We start from the raw sequence: 18612 nt of genomic DNA on the forward strand, positions 1-18612 counted from the left end.
CTAATTTTGCAGCCAAGCAGTAATACGAGCATTACTGCGTTCCGGTTTTGAAGGTGTGTTGGTGGGTGTTGGTGAAATTACAGGCACATGGGACTTATCAAATTATATCTCAAGGTGACGGTTGCGGTGGTAGTGCCTCTCAGATCTTTGCGATTTTTTTGACCCTTTATTTATTTAGAGGCTTTGATAATTATTGAACATGTCAGCCCCGCTAGAAAAATGAGACCTCAAGAATACACTAATAAAATCTAGGCAGACAAGTCAAAATATTATCTAACCAAACATGTGTACAAAATCTTTGCGGCACTACGCGTTGGCTCCGACAAAACGGATTGAAACCACCCAACATTAAATATACGGAAATCAGCCTGTGCAAACAACTGCGCCATGATCTTTGCGATTTAAAGCTCTGAGTGTCACTGTATCTGTTATGGACCTGTGCGTCGATTACCACCAGGCGCACGACTTGTACGTCCTGTCACTGGTCATCATAAAATATTGTACAGTCGTCACACGTCATACAACTAAAAGTGATGTAATTTTACATAACTAACCTATTAGATTTAGTCAATAAAATAAACATTGCGAAATTATGCTTACAAAATAGAATGCACTTTATTAAGTGAATACACTTTTCTACATCTCCTTACGTCTGGCTAAACTTGTCTGAGCGTTTCAAAATAGATCTGGAACGCATTTACCACCTTTCGCGTCTATTAACAACTCTGGAACACAGAGGAACGTTGTTTTTAGAAGGAAGTAAATGGAAATGCGATGTTTGTTTAACGCAAAAGTTATCCGCGCCCGTGATGGTTACGCGGCAATTAATCTCATTCCAACCGCCTTTTGTTTTGCAGCGCCGTGCTCTGGCAACGGAAAGGAATGAGGTGCGTTTAGTACTGAATTTGTCTTCTCTACAGTCTATACAAATTACCACAATACTTCGGTACTAGTCCCACAGTTCATAATTTTAGTCAGCGTTCCATTTGTCTCCAAAATTCAGAGGGTTTTGGGTGACTCATCAAAAGTGACGACATCGAAAAATGCTATTTGTAAACAAAAAATATTACATTATTGCGCTACTGTCTTGGTTCCGACGATATCGTCAGATCATCGGGCCGGTGGTCTGCCCAGTGCCCTTTTCGCACCTCTTGGTCACGTTTCCGTGACTGTTTTGGTCCATCGCTTGGTTGTTTGGTCTTCTACAAAGAAAACGAAACAAGACAAACGCAACTGTTAAATATAATACAGGAATGACTAAGAAAAATATATAACATCAAACAAGTGAGATATTAAATTGTTTATTGAATAACGTATTGTACAAATGAATAACTAAAGACTAATTATGCGAATAAATGTAAAATATAACACATATACCTGAACTAGGAGAATCCTGTATTTCAGGTAAAAAATACTGATTGTACAGGTGAATATATGATGATTAGGTAAATTATAAACAAAAAAATTATTAAAATATAAACAAAACAACAATAATAATTAAACAATGAAATGGCAAGTCATAACCTATTACGCTTAAATTGGACAACATTTATCTGTATCATCGTAGGTCATATTTTGAAAGAATTCTTGGAGAATTTTCTTAACCTTTATGTAACAAAAATGATATATGGCCAGTTTGGCGTTTAATTTATTATACAAAATTGGACCAAGAAACACAAAACATCTGGAAATAAACGTTTTGATGATACAATTTTGGGGCAGACAATATCTTTCCGTCTTTTGCTTGTGTTTTCAGTACCATATGGGAGTGCAATGTGCTGTTTGAGAACTGTGGAATTAATAAATAATTGCCTTACATTTAGTACCTTACACGACTTATACAGAAGGTAAGTGAGGTAAAGGAAAGGGCGGAAAATAGAAACCTTTAGAACCGTTCGCTGGGCTCTCTCAATGGTTAGTAATGAAGTTTTAGCAATACCACCCCGAGATGTAATGCAATATGTAATAATTGATTGACATATGGCATAATAAACTTGCCTGATTATTTTAAAATCAGCAAAAGCGCACAGCTTTTTAAACACATTCATTAGCTTACGGAATCGACCACTTAGTGCTTCGATATGGTGCTTAAAAGAGAGGTTATCATCTATTATAACACCTAAATACTTTACCTTGTTAGTAATAGCAAAGTCTGGACACTTGCACAGGTTTTTAGTAGTCTCCTTACAATGGTGAGCATAAAGTTGTGTGTTACTTATAACAGACTTTGGTTTTCGCATATAGAACTGCATGAAAATATCGGTAGAACGTTTCTTCTGAAATTTGTAATTCGCAAAGTCGTAGTAATTCATCGATACCATAAGAAATATCTACCTAGTTTTACTATTACATCAAATTCTCAAGTCTGAAAGTAACTCAAAAGATTTCGCTGTAAGCAATATTGCCAGCGACAGCCGTCAACCACAGACCGCAAAGTCAGGAAGTTAGGGTGTCAAAGTTAGGTAATTATGTCTTGACTCTTGTCCCTGACATCCGAGGACAAATTTGTATAAGTAGCTCGCTTGATCCCATATTTTCTGGATCTCAGTTCAAAAATATTATTTTAAATCTATATTTCGTTTTTTTTTCCACAAACAACTAATTTCTTACTTAATTAAAATGGCTGGAAAAGAACATTTTGGAACTTATTTACGAATCCTACACAATGTCCTGTGTTGAAATACTCGCTTCTTTAAAACAAGTTGTGAAATGCAAACATTTGCTCAGTTACACGCAAGAGTTCCCCTTAATTTCAAAACACGCACACTCGACTCATGATGTCATAATGTGAAGCCTGCCCATAAACAGGGGCATATCATTGTCGTACCCAGGTTCCGTTGCAACTGTAAGTAGGCATCGTTAGATCCGCTGTGGGGAGCCAATAACACGTGGTTGCCATGGCAACACACTGCCGAGAGAGGGAACTCTGCCCTTCAGCGAGGGAGGGCTCGAAAACCAGATAAAGAGACACTTTCAATTTTGAACGATTTGGAACAACGCCACGAACGCCGTGAACCAATGAAGATTTTTGAGGGGTCAAACGTTTTGGACGTCGATTATTTAGTACTTTTTGGTACACGTCCTTCCCGGAACATACCGTTGATATTTTACAGATCGCAATTTGTCAGCAATAAAATCCGCTCGGTACAAATTAAGTGGCTCTTGTTGAATAAGCGATGAAAGTGAAAATTTTAAAGTGATTGGTATTCGAGATAATTGTTGTCGGTACTGGCGAGCTGAAAAGACGAGTTCATTGGCCGAAGATTGTGTTGTGTCGTTAGTTCAAAGAGTTTGTTTTATGGGAAATTAGATCAATATTATTCTACTTATTGTAAATAATTCTAAACACACTGAATACTCAGACTGGTATAGTTAGGAAAATACGTTTAATTTTGGAAATTTGAAATAATTACATTGTTCTATCCATACACTGCCTCCGTGGCCGAACGGTTACCATGCCGGGCTGCCAGGCCTGGAGAAATATGTGTATGGCCTACACTTATTTCTCTCGTGAGATTGGGTGTAATTTGTGGTTGTCTATGTGTGTCCATGGCACCTGTGACACAGGGTTTCCCTAGTGCGGGGCTATGTTGAGTGTGTTCGTTATTATTATTATTCACAAAATTAATATAAATAGATATTTTCCCGAATAAATGAATTTCGTACGTGTTTATAAACTTGTTCAACGAGCACCGGAATAGAATGACACCACATAACCCCGCAGCGTTTGGATCCCTTTCTTGCATTCCTCAGTCCGGCTAGGAAACAGTTTTGTTGAGAATACGCGTCGACTCTTTGTAAAAGGTTAGCTCATTGTTCGCAATAAATTAGGACGAGGCTGGGAGAACTCCGCTTTTGAAATTTTTGGGTCAGTAGCTAATACTTTAGCTTCCCCCGTTGTGATTTTTTAATAGCCTCTTGCTTTAAAGTCTTCGCAAGTTTTGCAATTCCCTTTTACATTTTCTAATTAAAAGTCGAAATCACAAAACCGCATAAATTTTCGTCGTTCGACGTACATCGATACTCGATTCAGTCGTTTGGTCACAATTAAATAATAAATGGTCCAGTTTATAGAACAAAGGCTATGTGAGGCTTGCGTCCCCCAGATTAACAAAGGTTTTACTGACACAGTCACTTTACTACCTTTTGTTACAGTAAATGATATTAGCCTTTCTTAGACCTCGGATTACTTTAAAAGGAACTGCTCAATAGATAACTGAGCAGTTAGCACTAAGTGTAGGGGATAACAATACAATATTATAGAAATTGGGCAATTAAATGAGTGTGACAACAAGAAAAGATAATCCATCAGATACTGTATTTACCATTATGAATAACATGACATATTTTGTAGTGCTAGATGCCTAGATAAAAACGTCTTTAGTAAAGTATAAAGAGCAAAAAAGAACACATGTACTTAGTTCAATCCTGATTCAAGCACTTACAACGCAAGAGTACGATTTGGAATTAAGGAATTAAGGAGATTCATCGTAATGGAGAGGTAAATATTGTTATGAGAGAAGTATTGTTACCTTTCACATAATGTAGCCAAAAAATCTATACTTACATGTCGTATTACATTAAACCCAAAAATACCCCTAACTGATCACGTATTGGATATGAAAGGTCTTGTTAAAAATAAAGAGAAAAAAAAACAAATAACGAAATAGAGTAATAGGTAGCCACTGGCCATCCGATCCAATTTCAAATGAATAGGAAACGTTCAGCTGGTATCATTTATTTTTCTAACGATGAACGACTATCATACCTGGGCAATTGTAAGCACCGCCACAAGTATTTTTTTTATTTAGTTGCAAGTAGGTGTTAGAATACACTATTCCGCCAGGTCAATGTAGGAAAACTGATTTTTCTATATTGTCTCGGTCTGGGTGTTTGTGGTACCGTCATTGTTTCCGTTTTCCTTTAATTACTTACTTTGATATCAGAGCACCGTACGTGATGCTTTCTAATACGTCTAGTATATGCATATAATATTTGCAACTTATACAAATTGGCAAAATTTACCATTAACCTAAATATAGATTATGTAGCACGCATACGATATTCATCTCATATTTATGGTACCATAAAGTCACACCCGAATACTATAGTATGCCTGATCTACTCGGATAAAGTAGCAACAGTACAATCTTTCTTTCCTTTTATGTAAAAACCTATTGGTGTAATGCACAAGGCTTTTTCGTGACGATTGACCTAAAATCGTGACATTGGTGTAATAAAGCTATATTTACAAAATGGCAACTTTTTTCATATGATTCATATGAAACAAATTACGTATAACGCTACGGCATAAAAAGTCGTTAAAACAACCAAAAACAAGGCTCTGCAACAGGCACGTGGAAGGATTCGTAAGGTCCGCTGGTTCGTTCCATGGCGTGGTTAGGCATGGCGTCTGACGCGGTTTGCTGGAAGACGACGTCGGTTCGAATCCGATCGAGGGATTTTTTTCTAATTGTTCGATCTTTGTTATTAATAATTAATTCATATTATTTTAATGACTTTCATGCGATAAAAACGCTTTTGACGTATGAAATATTAAACAATGAATTACATACACAAATATTATTTGGTTTAATATCATTAGATTCTTTTAAGGTCCAAAAAGGAGAAATTCGGAAAGGAACACCCACTGGGTTTTATTTTCTACATTCAAACACAATTTGAGCAATAAATCATGGTTGTTTTGTTTAACCAATGTTATTGTCCACAGGGGAGACGCTCTAGCCACGACACTTTCGGCTCTCTACGGCAAACTTTTGGTTGTGATGGGCATCGCCTTCCCAATGGCTGAAGTTATCTCCACATACATTCCGCCCTCGTTTTACGAGGTAACTAGTCGCTACCAAGTTCTTGGTAACTTTTATTATCAACGTATTGTATATGTTTATTCTTTTCCGACTTTGTAACTAGACACTTGGAAAGTTAATCTTGCACATCAGATATTTTATCCAAGCTTTGTCAAGCTTTCCAGACTAGCTGCTGTGAATTTAAACTCACAACAGTTTGCTTTCAGTCTGTGAATTGTAAGTTTGGCAATGACTACAGTGTGTGCAAAAATTCAATTTATTTTAACATATATGTATATATAACATTGCATTCCATTGCCAATATTTTTGATGTTTCTCTCATTGTCTTGTGTATTTTTTAATGTTTATAAGTTTGTATTGTTTGTCAATAGGGCTTCTATTTGTACCTGTACATCGGCAGTATGGTCTTCCTTTTGTACATGTATGCAGCCCTCCTCAGGGACAGGTCCCGTAATGCTGCAGACACTACGGTTGTTGCAAGTAAGTGTATATCACAATCTACATACGTAGATCTAAGCAATCGCTTGCACCTGCACCATCCCGACTTTACGTTATGTTTTTGAACTACGTGATTACTATTGAATGCAAGACGCATTAAAGGACGTGAAATCATTATGACGATAAGCTTTTTTATGTGTTTATAACTAAGATAAATCCAGAAGGTGAAAGATTTTACAGTTTGGGTTATGAAATTTACTTTGTTGTCTTATAGCCACCGGAGAGAGGCTTTCAATTTCATTCCACAACAGGTTTAACCCTTTTTACAGTAAATTGAAATTCTGACATAGAGACAACACGAAATTTAGAGTTTTATCAAAGTCGCGCACTTGAGACGAAAAGTATTTTTTTTATTTCTTGCCGAAATTAGTTTTAATTTAAGCATTTGCCAAACGGTCCTCGAGAGAGTGGCGCGGTGCGGTGCCGAAACTGAATTACCTCCACTTTCCCTTTCGGTGGAAACGCCTTTTCAGAAAGTTCGCTTTAAATTGCATCATTAATACCGTCTACAAGTGATGCAGCTAGAACCGAAGTAATAAAAACATCATAAAACAGCTACAAGGATAATCAGACTGGCCAAAACAGACTAACCTACATGGAAATCGGTTTGCAATGATCCATTTCAAAGATTATTACAAACTGAGGTTTGGCTCCATTTAGTTGCATGGACTGAGCCTAGGTGCTGCCCTGTCAGGACGTAATTGTAAGGCGAAATCTCCGGGGCTGCAATAAGACGAGTACAAAGTGCCTCAAGCAATTCCGACGCGCGACGAACACGTTTTGGTTTTCTTCCCTTTTATTTGAACAAAGTAAGGGGAAGTTTGTCTCGCTGTCCAGGGAATAAGCAACTCTTTCCATGTTCTTCAGAAACTCCTTTGAACCTTATGAAATTCGTAATATTTTTATAGGTAGATATTAAACTTCTGCTCTGTATAAATTCAATAGAATTAACTTCGTTTTCTCTGTGTCAGCGAGGAAACGAAAATAAAGCGGATTGAAATTGCTAAGCCGAGTTGAGCTGCAGTCAAACGAACTGTATGATTTGTGACATTTCTCCTCGTTATTACCCTTGTTTTTTCAAAAGCCTCAGCTAGAGATTAGTTAGCCGACCCTTCCTGCGAATAGTGGGACAATTTTTCTCGTTTCTTTTTTAACTGGACGATTGCGGAATGTACATTTTTTTATTTAAATGACGCGGAAAACCCCGTCGGCGGGCTGCGAGCACGATTCTTTATAGTAGAATTGTAAAAGTACCGTTCGTTTCGTAAAATACGTGTAGTCGTACAGTAGTGGTGTGGTAATTAAAGACTAAAGGTTTCTGCGGTTATTTAAATGAATTGACTTTTTACTGCTTTACTAGTACCAATGTAAAAGTACTGCTCAGGGTTTTTACTTTGGTGTTCAGTGGAAGATAAATTTTCTATTTATTTATAATTGTTTCTATGCAGAATCGGAGTCATCTTCGTCACCATCAGAATCATCATCGGAGTCATGTTCTTCTCGAACTGAGCGGAGCACAGCGACAGCTGCGCACGCGCCGCCTATGTATTTAGGGAAAAGGTTCTCGTTGGGGTTCGCACTGGCGACCACGTCGGGGGTACGGACGCATCATTATGGCAGCTTCTATTTACGGATGGGCGCCGTTGGTGAGTGCTTATTAATTTATTAACTCGAATAATACAAGTGTAGGTATGGTAAAAGGCGTGAATAAGGTTTTGTAGGTTGACCATATTTCGTAATACGTGTGAATTTATATCCCTAGGTGTCTTGGCAGTTGGTCCTTCCAATTTGATGCTCGTTATCGTCATTCACTTTTTAAGTTAATGTGATATTTACAGACAGACTGTCAAATTTTCTGACAACGGTCCAAACTATGTAATTGTGTGTGGGAACATTAGGTGCAACACATCTTTCGTTAATTAGAAATAACGAAATGAGTTTCAAAAACTGGAAATTTAAGTAATAAATACTTGTTAACAAAGTGTTTAAATTCAAGGGTTTCAAAGCATAATTAATATATGGGCAGCATGATTAATGCAATTCACGCGATGTCGGCCCTAATTCCAAGTTATACTGAGCACGAGCGAGCATAACTTAAACATAACCCGATTTGTCAATCTGGGCCTCCTCGGGTCTCGGCTGAAAGCAAACGGTGGCTCAGATTTAGTTCAACAAACTTCTCTTGGGGGTTACGCCTTAGTAATGTGACGACAATCAGCTATCTTAAGTCTGTTTATGTAAACCCCTCGTCTAATCCACTATTAATACCGCCCATCTTAGTTTTTGTCATCGACATTTGACAACCATTTTGTACAGTTAGTAAATTGGTTTGATGGCTCTCGCTTTAAACTCATTTGTATAAAAACTCTAATGCAGACGAACTACGAAACATGTAAAACACATCCTAAAGACTAAAATTCAGTCAGTTGTGAATCATAAGTCCAGATAAAAAGTAAGAAAAAATCAACAGTTGGCAGGGCGACACGACACGAGGCGTCCCATAAGTTGAATGGCTGGGCGCCAAAAGCCGTGCTCTTGGCGAATGTCTCAAGTGGTTTTTTCACTTATCTACATTTGCGTTTCAATTTTAAAATCGTATACAGGATTATGCCCTCATTTCAGAGCTTCATGCTAATGCAAATGACTTAGATGGGTACGAAATTTTTTTCTCCTGGAAGCGTGAATTATTCATTAGAGTGGAGATGTGTGTATCGATTATTTCTACCCTTGCTGATTTACTTTGTTCTTCGAATGAACTATAACAATTGTTTTCAATTCAAAGGGTGTTCCTGTTTAATCCAAAGATTAGCTATTAAATGTATTATGCACCTCGCAATTATTTTCAGCATTCGGGATCGGGTCAATGATCTATTCGGGTCTGGAGTTCGGACAGTATTGGGAGTTGGAGGCTAACACCAACTGCCACAATGTGCTACTGGCGCTGACGCCTGCCACGCGGATGGCCTTTATCTTCATACAGATGTATTTCATCTTTCTTAACAACGAGGTATGAATTTAGATTCTAAAACGTAAAAATACGTTATGTATATTTTTGTTGATGACAGCCAACTAATCTTGTCACTTTTGGAAATATGTATAATTTGGCGTGACTCCTACCAGGAATATCACAAATATGAATTTTGCGTCAAATGTGTTACTATTGAATGAATTAGTGACAGTTCTTCCCTTTCTCTTTACACTTACGTTGGCGATTGTTAGCCTTAAAGGGCTGCTACAATAATCTTTTTTTTTTGTATAATTCCAGATGAAAGTATACAAACACAAAATAGTTGCGAGATTTGGCTTGATGCATATGGTTGGCACAAACCTCAGCGTGTGGCTGAATGTACTAGTGCAGGAGACCAAACACGAGATACTCACGTTCTATGATCCAGAGAACAAAAATATCAGCCTTTCACATCGACTTGGTAAGTGTATTGGTTTATTCGGTTTTAATTATAACGTATACATGTATTTCTCTTGGACGAAAGTATTACTTCAACTGCCTCCGAGGCCGAACGATTACCATGCTGGTCTGTCTCGCAGAGGTCTCGGGTTTGATTCTCAGACCGGGAGAAATTTGTTTCAAACGGGAGAAGTTTGGGTGTAATTTTGTGGTTGTATGTATTTAAGAAAAAAAAAATCCTTCAGCGAGCTAAACCAAAACGTAAACTTTTGGCACCGCGTTATACAGAAAAACGTTTTCCACGTAAGATTTTCCATTAGCGTGCGCACGTACTATAAATACGAGATTCCATAACGGTTAATTATGGCCAGTTAAGTTAGTGGGAAAAGACAAGTTGGGCCGTAGAAGAAAGTTCTGGCTCATGGCCTGAGTGTGAAAAGACAGTGATAATGCAGAGCTATTCCACCTCGTAAAAGACAAGAGCAAGTTTGCGGCGATGAATCAAGGCCGTATGAAGACATTAGTCACCTATAATTGATATCTAATTCACAATAAAAACAAAGAGTGGTACCTAATAACTTAATAAACTAAATAGTGATGTGAGTGATACTGCGGATTTTCTGTTCTAACACAAAATGGACGTTAGGCGTATGGCATCTGAGGTTAATTTAAAGAAAAATCGTTAATTTTCAATTACATTGCACAAATATTTGTAGCAGTAGAGCTCCTTGTGAAAGAGTTCGTCCAGGGAAGTACTGCCAACTTACCTACTTCTGCCGCCAAGCAGTAATCTCAACATTACTGTGTTCCAGTTTTGAAGGGTAAGGGTGCTGGTGAAATTGCAGACACATGGGACTTGTCAATGTCTCAGGGTGAGGGGCGCAGTGGTAGTGCCCCTCAGATTTTGCAATTTAAAGCTCTGAGTGGCACTGTAACTGTCATGGTCTGGCGTGTAGTTTACCATCAAGCACTCGACTTGTTCGTCCCTCCACTTGATGTTATAAAAAAAAATAACTTGTTGAGTCAGTTAGAAAAGAGTCGGCTGCCGGTATTCTACGACCACCCACTGTTAAAAAAACAACCTGATGTGAAAGAAGTAATCGAAACTAGAATTCACAAAAAGCATTAGCGCACCCATGACTGGTACGATGGACCAAGATCGTTAAACCCGTGTACGGTTTAAGTAAAAGACGAATTAATAGTTTATTACCTTATTGTAATAGATAGGATAAGCAAGAGATAACATTCTTCGGTGCAAATAATATTTCTTCAACTATACTTACGTTTTTAATTTAAAATTGAATTGTTATTACGTGACCGCATACATGTATTTTACTTAATTATGTACAAAGGCCTAATCAAATAGGCCCGCATGTAACATAATTTCCACGACCGGTGGCGCCGACCGCAGATTTGCTTTGTGTAGCTAACAACCAAATGTATTTGATCAAGCGAATATTGCCTTCTGCCGGAACGTAATTGGCAAACCTAGCTTATTTTGGAATCCTACCAAACACTTACCAAAAGTATTAAGTAAAGTAACGGATAACTCACGTATATTGATCGAATTTTTGCTCGACATGTTTCGAATGAGTCCGTGGTCCTTGGAGTGGTTGCGCACGGCGGCTTTGTGTCGATGCAGTCGCGCGCTTGCTTCGCCGCTTAAAATCGAGCGCGTTTGCAATTAGCGACTGCATCGCTGCTAAAACTCACCGTGTGTAAGCCCATATAATCAGCTTCCGCGGTGATGACTCGACGGAAACTGCGCGCCCAAGCCTTGGCAGCCCGATTACTCTGTACGGCTGCAGGCGCAGGCGGTGTCGGCGAGCAACTAACTTCGTTTGTTTCATTATTATTAAAGTCATACGTAGGATTGCACACTGTACTAACAACGTCGTTTTCTAAAGCTTTATCCACACTGACCACTGACGTAGTACCTATCACTGTTTACCAGTCGGAAGGTACCGACCATCCACTATCACCACCAATTTCGATAGTTTCACGTACTTTCCGCGGAATGAAATGCTTTTATCTCGCCAGTACGAGCACTTTATCAAAACGAATATAGTGCGTTGAATCGGAATCAGTGATACGTGAATTATGCGCTAGTTAATTTGTCTGAGTTTCACGGTGGTTTTCTATTTCAAACTTATCAAGTGGTTCTGCTTTGGTGGTTGAACATATTAATACAGACAATGTCTATAGGCAATTTACATAGTCAATTTCTGTTTCATAACCAAAAACAATCCATTACTCAATTCTAATATTCCGTGCCCGCCCTGAGCATTGACCTGAAAAGCTGAAATTTGAGAAATAGGTAGATACCTTATAATGTTTCTTTGTCACGTAAACGTCATAAATCCAACTTTCCAAATGGACTCTGTATTCGTCAAGAAAATAGAATCTCCAGACCGTTCACGAGTCTGTACTGCCATCTTTTGACAGATATTTCTAATTCGGAAAACATATGTTTTCTGTAAAAGCGTACCATTTAATACAATTCAATCGCGTAATAGCTTCGATGTTTTTGTCTATTTTCAGAGGAGTAGGTAGCCCCATATTTCCTTTACCCGCATAATTTATTAGGGCCACTCCTCTAAGAATTTATTATTCTAACCTTTTGTAGACGATTTATCCACTTTTGTTTTTGGCTCCTAAAATTATTCAATGTAATTGGTTTCTCTTGTTTACATTTGGCGAAAAGTAAACAGTATCAAAAGCAAATTGTCAAACATTGAACCATTCTTTTAGTTTATAGTAATAAAATTAAGTAATATGTAAACCGTAAAAGTGTCAGACAGACAAGATTATTTTTAGAAAATAAAGCCATCTGTAGTCATGGCATCATAACGATTTATCGTCTTTTATATGGACGTGTTCTAGCAATTTATCCGAAGTTATGCCGATAACGTTCTTATCATGATCGAACCCGGAAGGCATTTTGACCCCATTTCGATGGGACATTCCTGTGCTGTTGGCAGTCTACGAGTTATGTAAGCTATTCCAATCCGGCACGACAACTATTAGTTAGATTAAATCGCGATAAGCATTGGCAAGTTTCCACGCAGGCTTTGTCCATGCTCGGCGAATATTAATTGTTTATTTTTTCTATTCCAGCGTTCCAGAAGGCTTTCCCAGCGCTGGATACAGAGGTGCCTGCGTCCCACCCAGCAGCAGCGCATCTTCGAGTGCCCCGAGGTCTAAAGGGTCCTCACCACATCTTCGAATGTCGTCGAACTAACATCATGGGTTCGCTCGTCCAAGACGCCTCACCGTTCCTATTTCCCTGCACTATTGAATATTCGCTTATTTGTGCTGCAATTCTATACGTCATGTGGAAAAATATCTCCAAATACCCATCTAAGGACGTCGCGGCGGCAATCGCCAAAGCTCGTCTCCTCGAAGGTTTGGCGTACAAGAAGTCACCCCATCTCTACAGCGTTGACTGCGCTAGAGCTCACAAAGGCCTGTTTTTTGGCATTCTGGTGTTAGTCCTAACAATCATATCACTCATCCTCTTCTTTGTGCTCGTATCGAGAAAGGAATATGCAACCTTGGCCGTGGTGGAAGTGAATTTATGCGAGTTGGTTCTTTATGCAATGACAACACTAGCCAGTTTGGCAGGAATGGTTTGTGTGAGAAAATTGAAATACGATGGAAATAGAAATCTGGAACTGGACAATATTTTGCTTGTCGGAGCACAAACCGGTATGTTTATCTACGGTACATTTACTATAATTGGAGGCCAGTTCACTATAGAAAAGAACACGATATTAATATTGGTAACAGCTTTATCGTCGCTGATACAGACGACTTGTCAGACAATGTTTATTTTGGATGCGAGTAGAAGATCTGCTAAAACTCCAGAGCAACTGAGGAAGAAGCCTGGGAGAGAAATTGTGACATTCCTTTTAGTGACTAATCTTGCTATGTGGGCCATTAACACGTTGGAGAAGTCTCGAGCAGAGTCGCATCCGGTTCAGTTACACTTTTATGGCCTCTGGGCGTGGACGATTATCACACACGTATCCATGCCGTTAGCAATCTTCTACAGGTTCCACTCGACAGTGTGTTTGTGCGAGATCTGGAAACGGGCTTACAAGATGAAGCCGGCCTATATGTAGCGACCGGTGCCTAGATACAGGTACAAGTACTAAAGGCTCATCAGGCAAGGACATTATATAGAGTAGAGAAGTGGCGTTGGTAGTTTGGTGTTTAAAATAGTGCCATAGATACGAAGTAGAGTGGTCGCCGGATCGTACACATCCCAGCACATATTGTGTGATATATTCTCGATAACGTTATTGTAAAAAGCTTTTTGTATTATAGTCATATTCGCGTCACATAATTATTCTCTGTTCATCCGGTCGCACTTGCCCATGTTAATTTTGAAGTTGACTGCTTAAATGTTAAGTTATTCTATTTAAATATTTTAATGTGTTATTTATTTGTAGCTTCATTGAACGCTTTAACTAGAGGAACTGATATGTTGAAGATTATTATTATTACGACAGTATTTCATAGCCCGTCTAGGGTTAGATTTTTATTATTAGCGCTTGATTACACGCTATATTTTCCTGCGATTGTAGTTTTAAAAATATATTGTTGTATTCGTGAATATTATTATTGTATAAGACTTGTGTTCATAGCTCATCCTATTTATGTACATTTAGATTTATCGTCGATTATAAACTTTTTACTCAAGTTCATAATTATACATTCCATTTGATTGTGAATCCGTTTGCAGCAAAATTTCAAAATGCCCAGGATTCAAATTCATGTCTTCCAATAGGTTACGTTGTTTTGTACGTTTTTTGCCTTTTTATTGTCTTTAATTACAATAGCCTTCTTAGTGTTTCAGAGGGAACAATAATATCGACCTAAACATACATATTTTTTGTAACGTTTTTGAGCAAGTCTTTAATTCAAGATTGTAAAATTAAAAGACATTTTTATTGACGAAGACTTGTAGTCTAATCAGATTTTTAGAAATTTTGTAGCGATATTTTTGCGATATAAAGTAGTGTCTGTATTTTCGAAAAATTTTTGAACAAATAGCGGTTATTGAACACCGAGGACCCAATAGTTAGACAAAAGGTATAACACCAAAGTATTATATTGTGAAGTAGGAATTATTGGAGCTTACTACGGAAGTAGAGTATTTTCTCTTAGATCGTCTATAAGCGCTCGGTAGGGTACATAACACCAAATTCATGAGATTATTTCGTTTATAGACTTAGTGGCTATTTCGTCCAGAAATTTTCAACTGTTCATTAACGATTATACAAAAACAATGAACGTCAAATATTATATGAAAGCAATAATTGCGAAACAAAACTTTGCTCAAGAATTCAAGATAATGTAGTTGGTATTGGGGGCGATTCACAAACAAACTATTGGCTTTGTAGAACGCACTTATCAAAAAACTATTATTCAAACTTATTATGTACACTTACCTTCGTCACTTATACAGTCTATTTACATCGGGTAAGATTGTTGCCACATCATTGTACATCAAATTTAAAAAAAAACTTGTCAACACCTAAATGACCAATTATTAAGCAAGAATTTTCAGTCCATCGTGCGTGTAGTATTGCACAAGGCCATAAAGTGATGTACCATTTTTATGTAATTAATAGTACGTACTATGATTGTAATAAATGTTTGATATTGTAACAAGCAATAACGTTCGTATACCTCAGATACTCGTAAATCTCATTTTTATCAATTTTGTATTAATGATAGTTAAGTTAAATCTAGAATCTGTTGCTTGAATAATAATTTGCGTTAGGTTATGGTCCCAGTTTTCAGAGATTTTAGAAAACGAAAAAGTTTGATAACTCTTTTATATTTATGAATTAATCGTAGTAATTTATACAATTTATTGTAGTGTAAAATATTATGAACTTATAAATAAGCTATTTAAATGGAATACTCAAATAATGAAGAATGTAGCTTTAAATTACGAAATCAATACATACCAAACTTATGACAATGACATTGATGCTTTTCTTGGCTCAAATTTTTCTATGATATAATATTTTCTATTTGTGAATACTTATGCTTATAATTTTATAAATTACTTCTAAAAGTATACTTGAAAAGCATCTATCTTTCCTTGCCATCCCTTCATTATATTTGTGCTGGAGAATGTTTCCGCTATTTTGATATAAAAGTAAGAAATTGCAATAAACAATGTAATATCACGCAGCCTTTGTTATTGTGGATTTGGGTGTTTGGTATATCACAGCTTCAAAGCTTTACATAAACTCTTTAATGTACCATATTCACATTACGTAAAGTCGCCATTACGGTAGAAAAAATTGACAAACACTTTGTTGACTTGCATCATTAACAACACAATGGTGGACCTCAAAAGCCCAAACGTTGTCAATTCAAAGTTCAAAAAAGGACTTGAAAGCCTTTAAATGTTCTGTAAACATATATTATCTTTCTTTGAACTGATAGAGGGTGCAAGATGATGACGAGGGACCGTCCCCTCGGCTCTCTAACCCATGAGAAGTGGATTCAAATCTCACAATCCATATGGGTGAGAAAATCAGCACCAGCTATGACATATTTTTAATAAAAGTAGTGCGTTTCTATTAAAACATTATGAAATCTGCTTAATATCTTTCAATATCCACCTACGCCTATACCAAATATTTGTTAGATGCCTTTTTATCTAAGTCCATTACGGCATTTTGTAAAATACATAGTGATACTAGAGTTATTTCTAACTATATACTTATTTGTGAAGCTATTTATTTGTGTAGGAGAGATTGCTGATAGGTCTAAGATTGTCTTCATGGATGTTTAATGTTTACAAGCGAATAAAAAATCTTGAAATTCCTAATATTGTATTTTCATTTGACATCTTTGAGATAATGATATATTTGCTGATAAAACTTTGCTGTGAATGAAAAAAAATCTTCTAAATAATGAATAAATCAACAAAATAAAACAGTTATTTAGATATCACAATATCATAATAGTACATTACGATATTAGTGCGTAAAGATGGTTATAACATGCGAGGCGGAGTTTTAGCTTGATTGAGCCGAGCATGTTATAACCAATACGCAGGTATATCGTACGACGTTTTTTAACACATTTGCGAGGAAACAGAAAAAAAACATTTTATATTTTGTTCATTTTTAATTATTGAAACATAAACTCAATCTGTGAATGCACACTGTTGCTTTCCCGCCATTTTAACAGAACTGCCTACTGACTGGCGCCGCGCGGCGATTTGTTCGAAATTTGAATAGCAACAGCGCGCTGCTCACTAGCTGGAGTCGTGCGGCGGCGATCAGTTCCATATTTGAAATGGCAAATAATACTGTTATGGAATTTGTATGGACTATAACTTAACTATTTGCTTTGGTAATACACGCGTTTTTTATGACCCGCTTTACATATTTAAAACCGGTGGAATTACACCAGCTTTACGAGCAAGGGTGTTAAAAAATTTATTACTTAACAAATGAATTCATCATTACAGTTAATATGATTGAACACCCAAACATGTTTCTTAGTTGACCTTATCAATTAAGTTATTTCTACGAAAACATATTTGTTTCAGTCACATATTGCGAGTTTCTTCAATACAGTTAATTCAAACTTGACTGGGCCTGTAATGGTGATTTGATCAATTTTAAACTTGATGGATACATACAAGTTTTGCTATAACTCTGATAATGATGCAGTAATCAATTTAATTCTAATTATGTATATGTTTTTTTTAATCCATTATTGTCCTTGTATAATAATGTATTAGCTAGGTAAACACCTTCCTAGACTAGTAAATAAAGTTCAAAGTTCATTGATGTATTGTTAAAACTGTCTAGACTATCCATCAAGTCAATCCATGGAATGGATCGACGTACATACTGCACAATATCAACAACATTTCGTGAGCGGATGAATGGTCGCCCACTCGGCCGCGTATTCAGCCTGGCCATGACGGGTGACACCTACTCTTTAGGCAATGCGCTCAATTGCTTTTGTGATGGTAATCAATGGTTGGTCTTCAATAGTGAAAGGCGAGAATTTGGATTAAGTCATTATAAAAATAAACCAATCCGCAGGTCGGTTTTGCGTTACACCTAAAGCGATGGTAGCGGTGGGAGAAACGCTGCTTCTCAATCAACTATTCGAAAGAATAATTCTTAAGTTACGACCGTTTGTGAATGTTTAAAAGCAATACCTCTCGCTAACCTTGAAGGAAAGCTGCCCGCCTAAGAAAGTTCACACCCTCAAACCGACAAATATAGTAGAAGTGTTTAGTTTGCGTGATACGTGTGAATTTGAGCTCAGTCCGTCGCGTAAAACCTCGAAAAACGTAGAAAAATGCCTTATTTCGCTAATTAGGAGTGCAAAACTGGTACTTGCACTTGTCATATTATCCATGGTTGAGTATCATATCATCCTTAAGTCTCACTTAATTTAATTTTAATGTTTACAATTTTCTGTTTATTGTAATAAATTTTTGGTTACAAGAAACGAAAATAAATCTTATACCGCTGCAATATGGTCGCTTTTTTTTGGAGAACTACGTAAACATCACGAATTAGCTGTTATTCATCTATAAACCTCTATATGGCGGCACGTTTATAGAAATTTCAATATGAAATCAAAACGTTGTACTTGCAATAATGGGTTATGAACTTTTAACGATGTACCAACACGTTAACGTTTAAATCATATTAACAATCATATTATCAAGATTCATACTCGTAGTGTTTCACATTATATATGTGTGAGTTTTGGCTACAGCGGTTCTGATTGAAATCGAGGCTTAAGGTACTTCGATTGTTTCTCTTTCTTCCGTGCCTAAAACAGACTGATGATAATGATGTTGTTGATACTGCAGTAATC

The 18612-nt window shown here is 37.1% G+C and overlaps 1 protein-coding gene across 6 annotated transcripts in view; it reads left to right on the forward strand.

Moving 5' to 3' along the window:
- The window catches only part of LOC113225671 (proton channel OtopLc-like), an 86088-nt gene extending 69507 nt beyond the window's left edge, over positions 1–16581 (forward strand). For all 6 annotated transcript variants that reach the window (XM_026458050.1, XM_026458048.1, XM_026458047.1 and 3 more), the window contains 6 exons: positions 5732–5849; positions 6200–6308; positions 7775–7972; positions 9173–9333; positions 9592–9754; positions 12850–16581. In XM_026458050.1, coding sequence (XP_026313835.1) covers positions 5732–5849; positions 6200–6308; positions 7775–7972; positions 9173–9333; positions 9592–9754; positions 12850–13856 — 1756 coding nt within the window. In that variant the 3' untranslated portion in view covers positions 13857–16581. The remainder of the gene's footprint in view (positions 1–5731; positions 5850–6199; positions 6309–7774; positions 7973–9172; positions 9334–9591; positions 9755–12849) is intronic.
- Positions 16582–18612: the final 2031 nt, after the last annotated feature.

Source organism: Hyposmocoma kahamanoa, unplaced genomic scaffold (genome assembly GCF_003589595.1).
Source record: "Hyposmocoma kahamanoa isolate Upper Pololo Valley unplaced genomic scaffold, ASM358959v1 169, whole genome shotgun sequence".
NCBI classification, from domain to species: Eukaryota; Metazoa; Arthropoda; class Insecta; order Lepidoptera; family Cosmopterigidae; genus Hyposmocoma; species Hyposmocoma kahamanoa.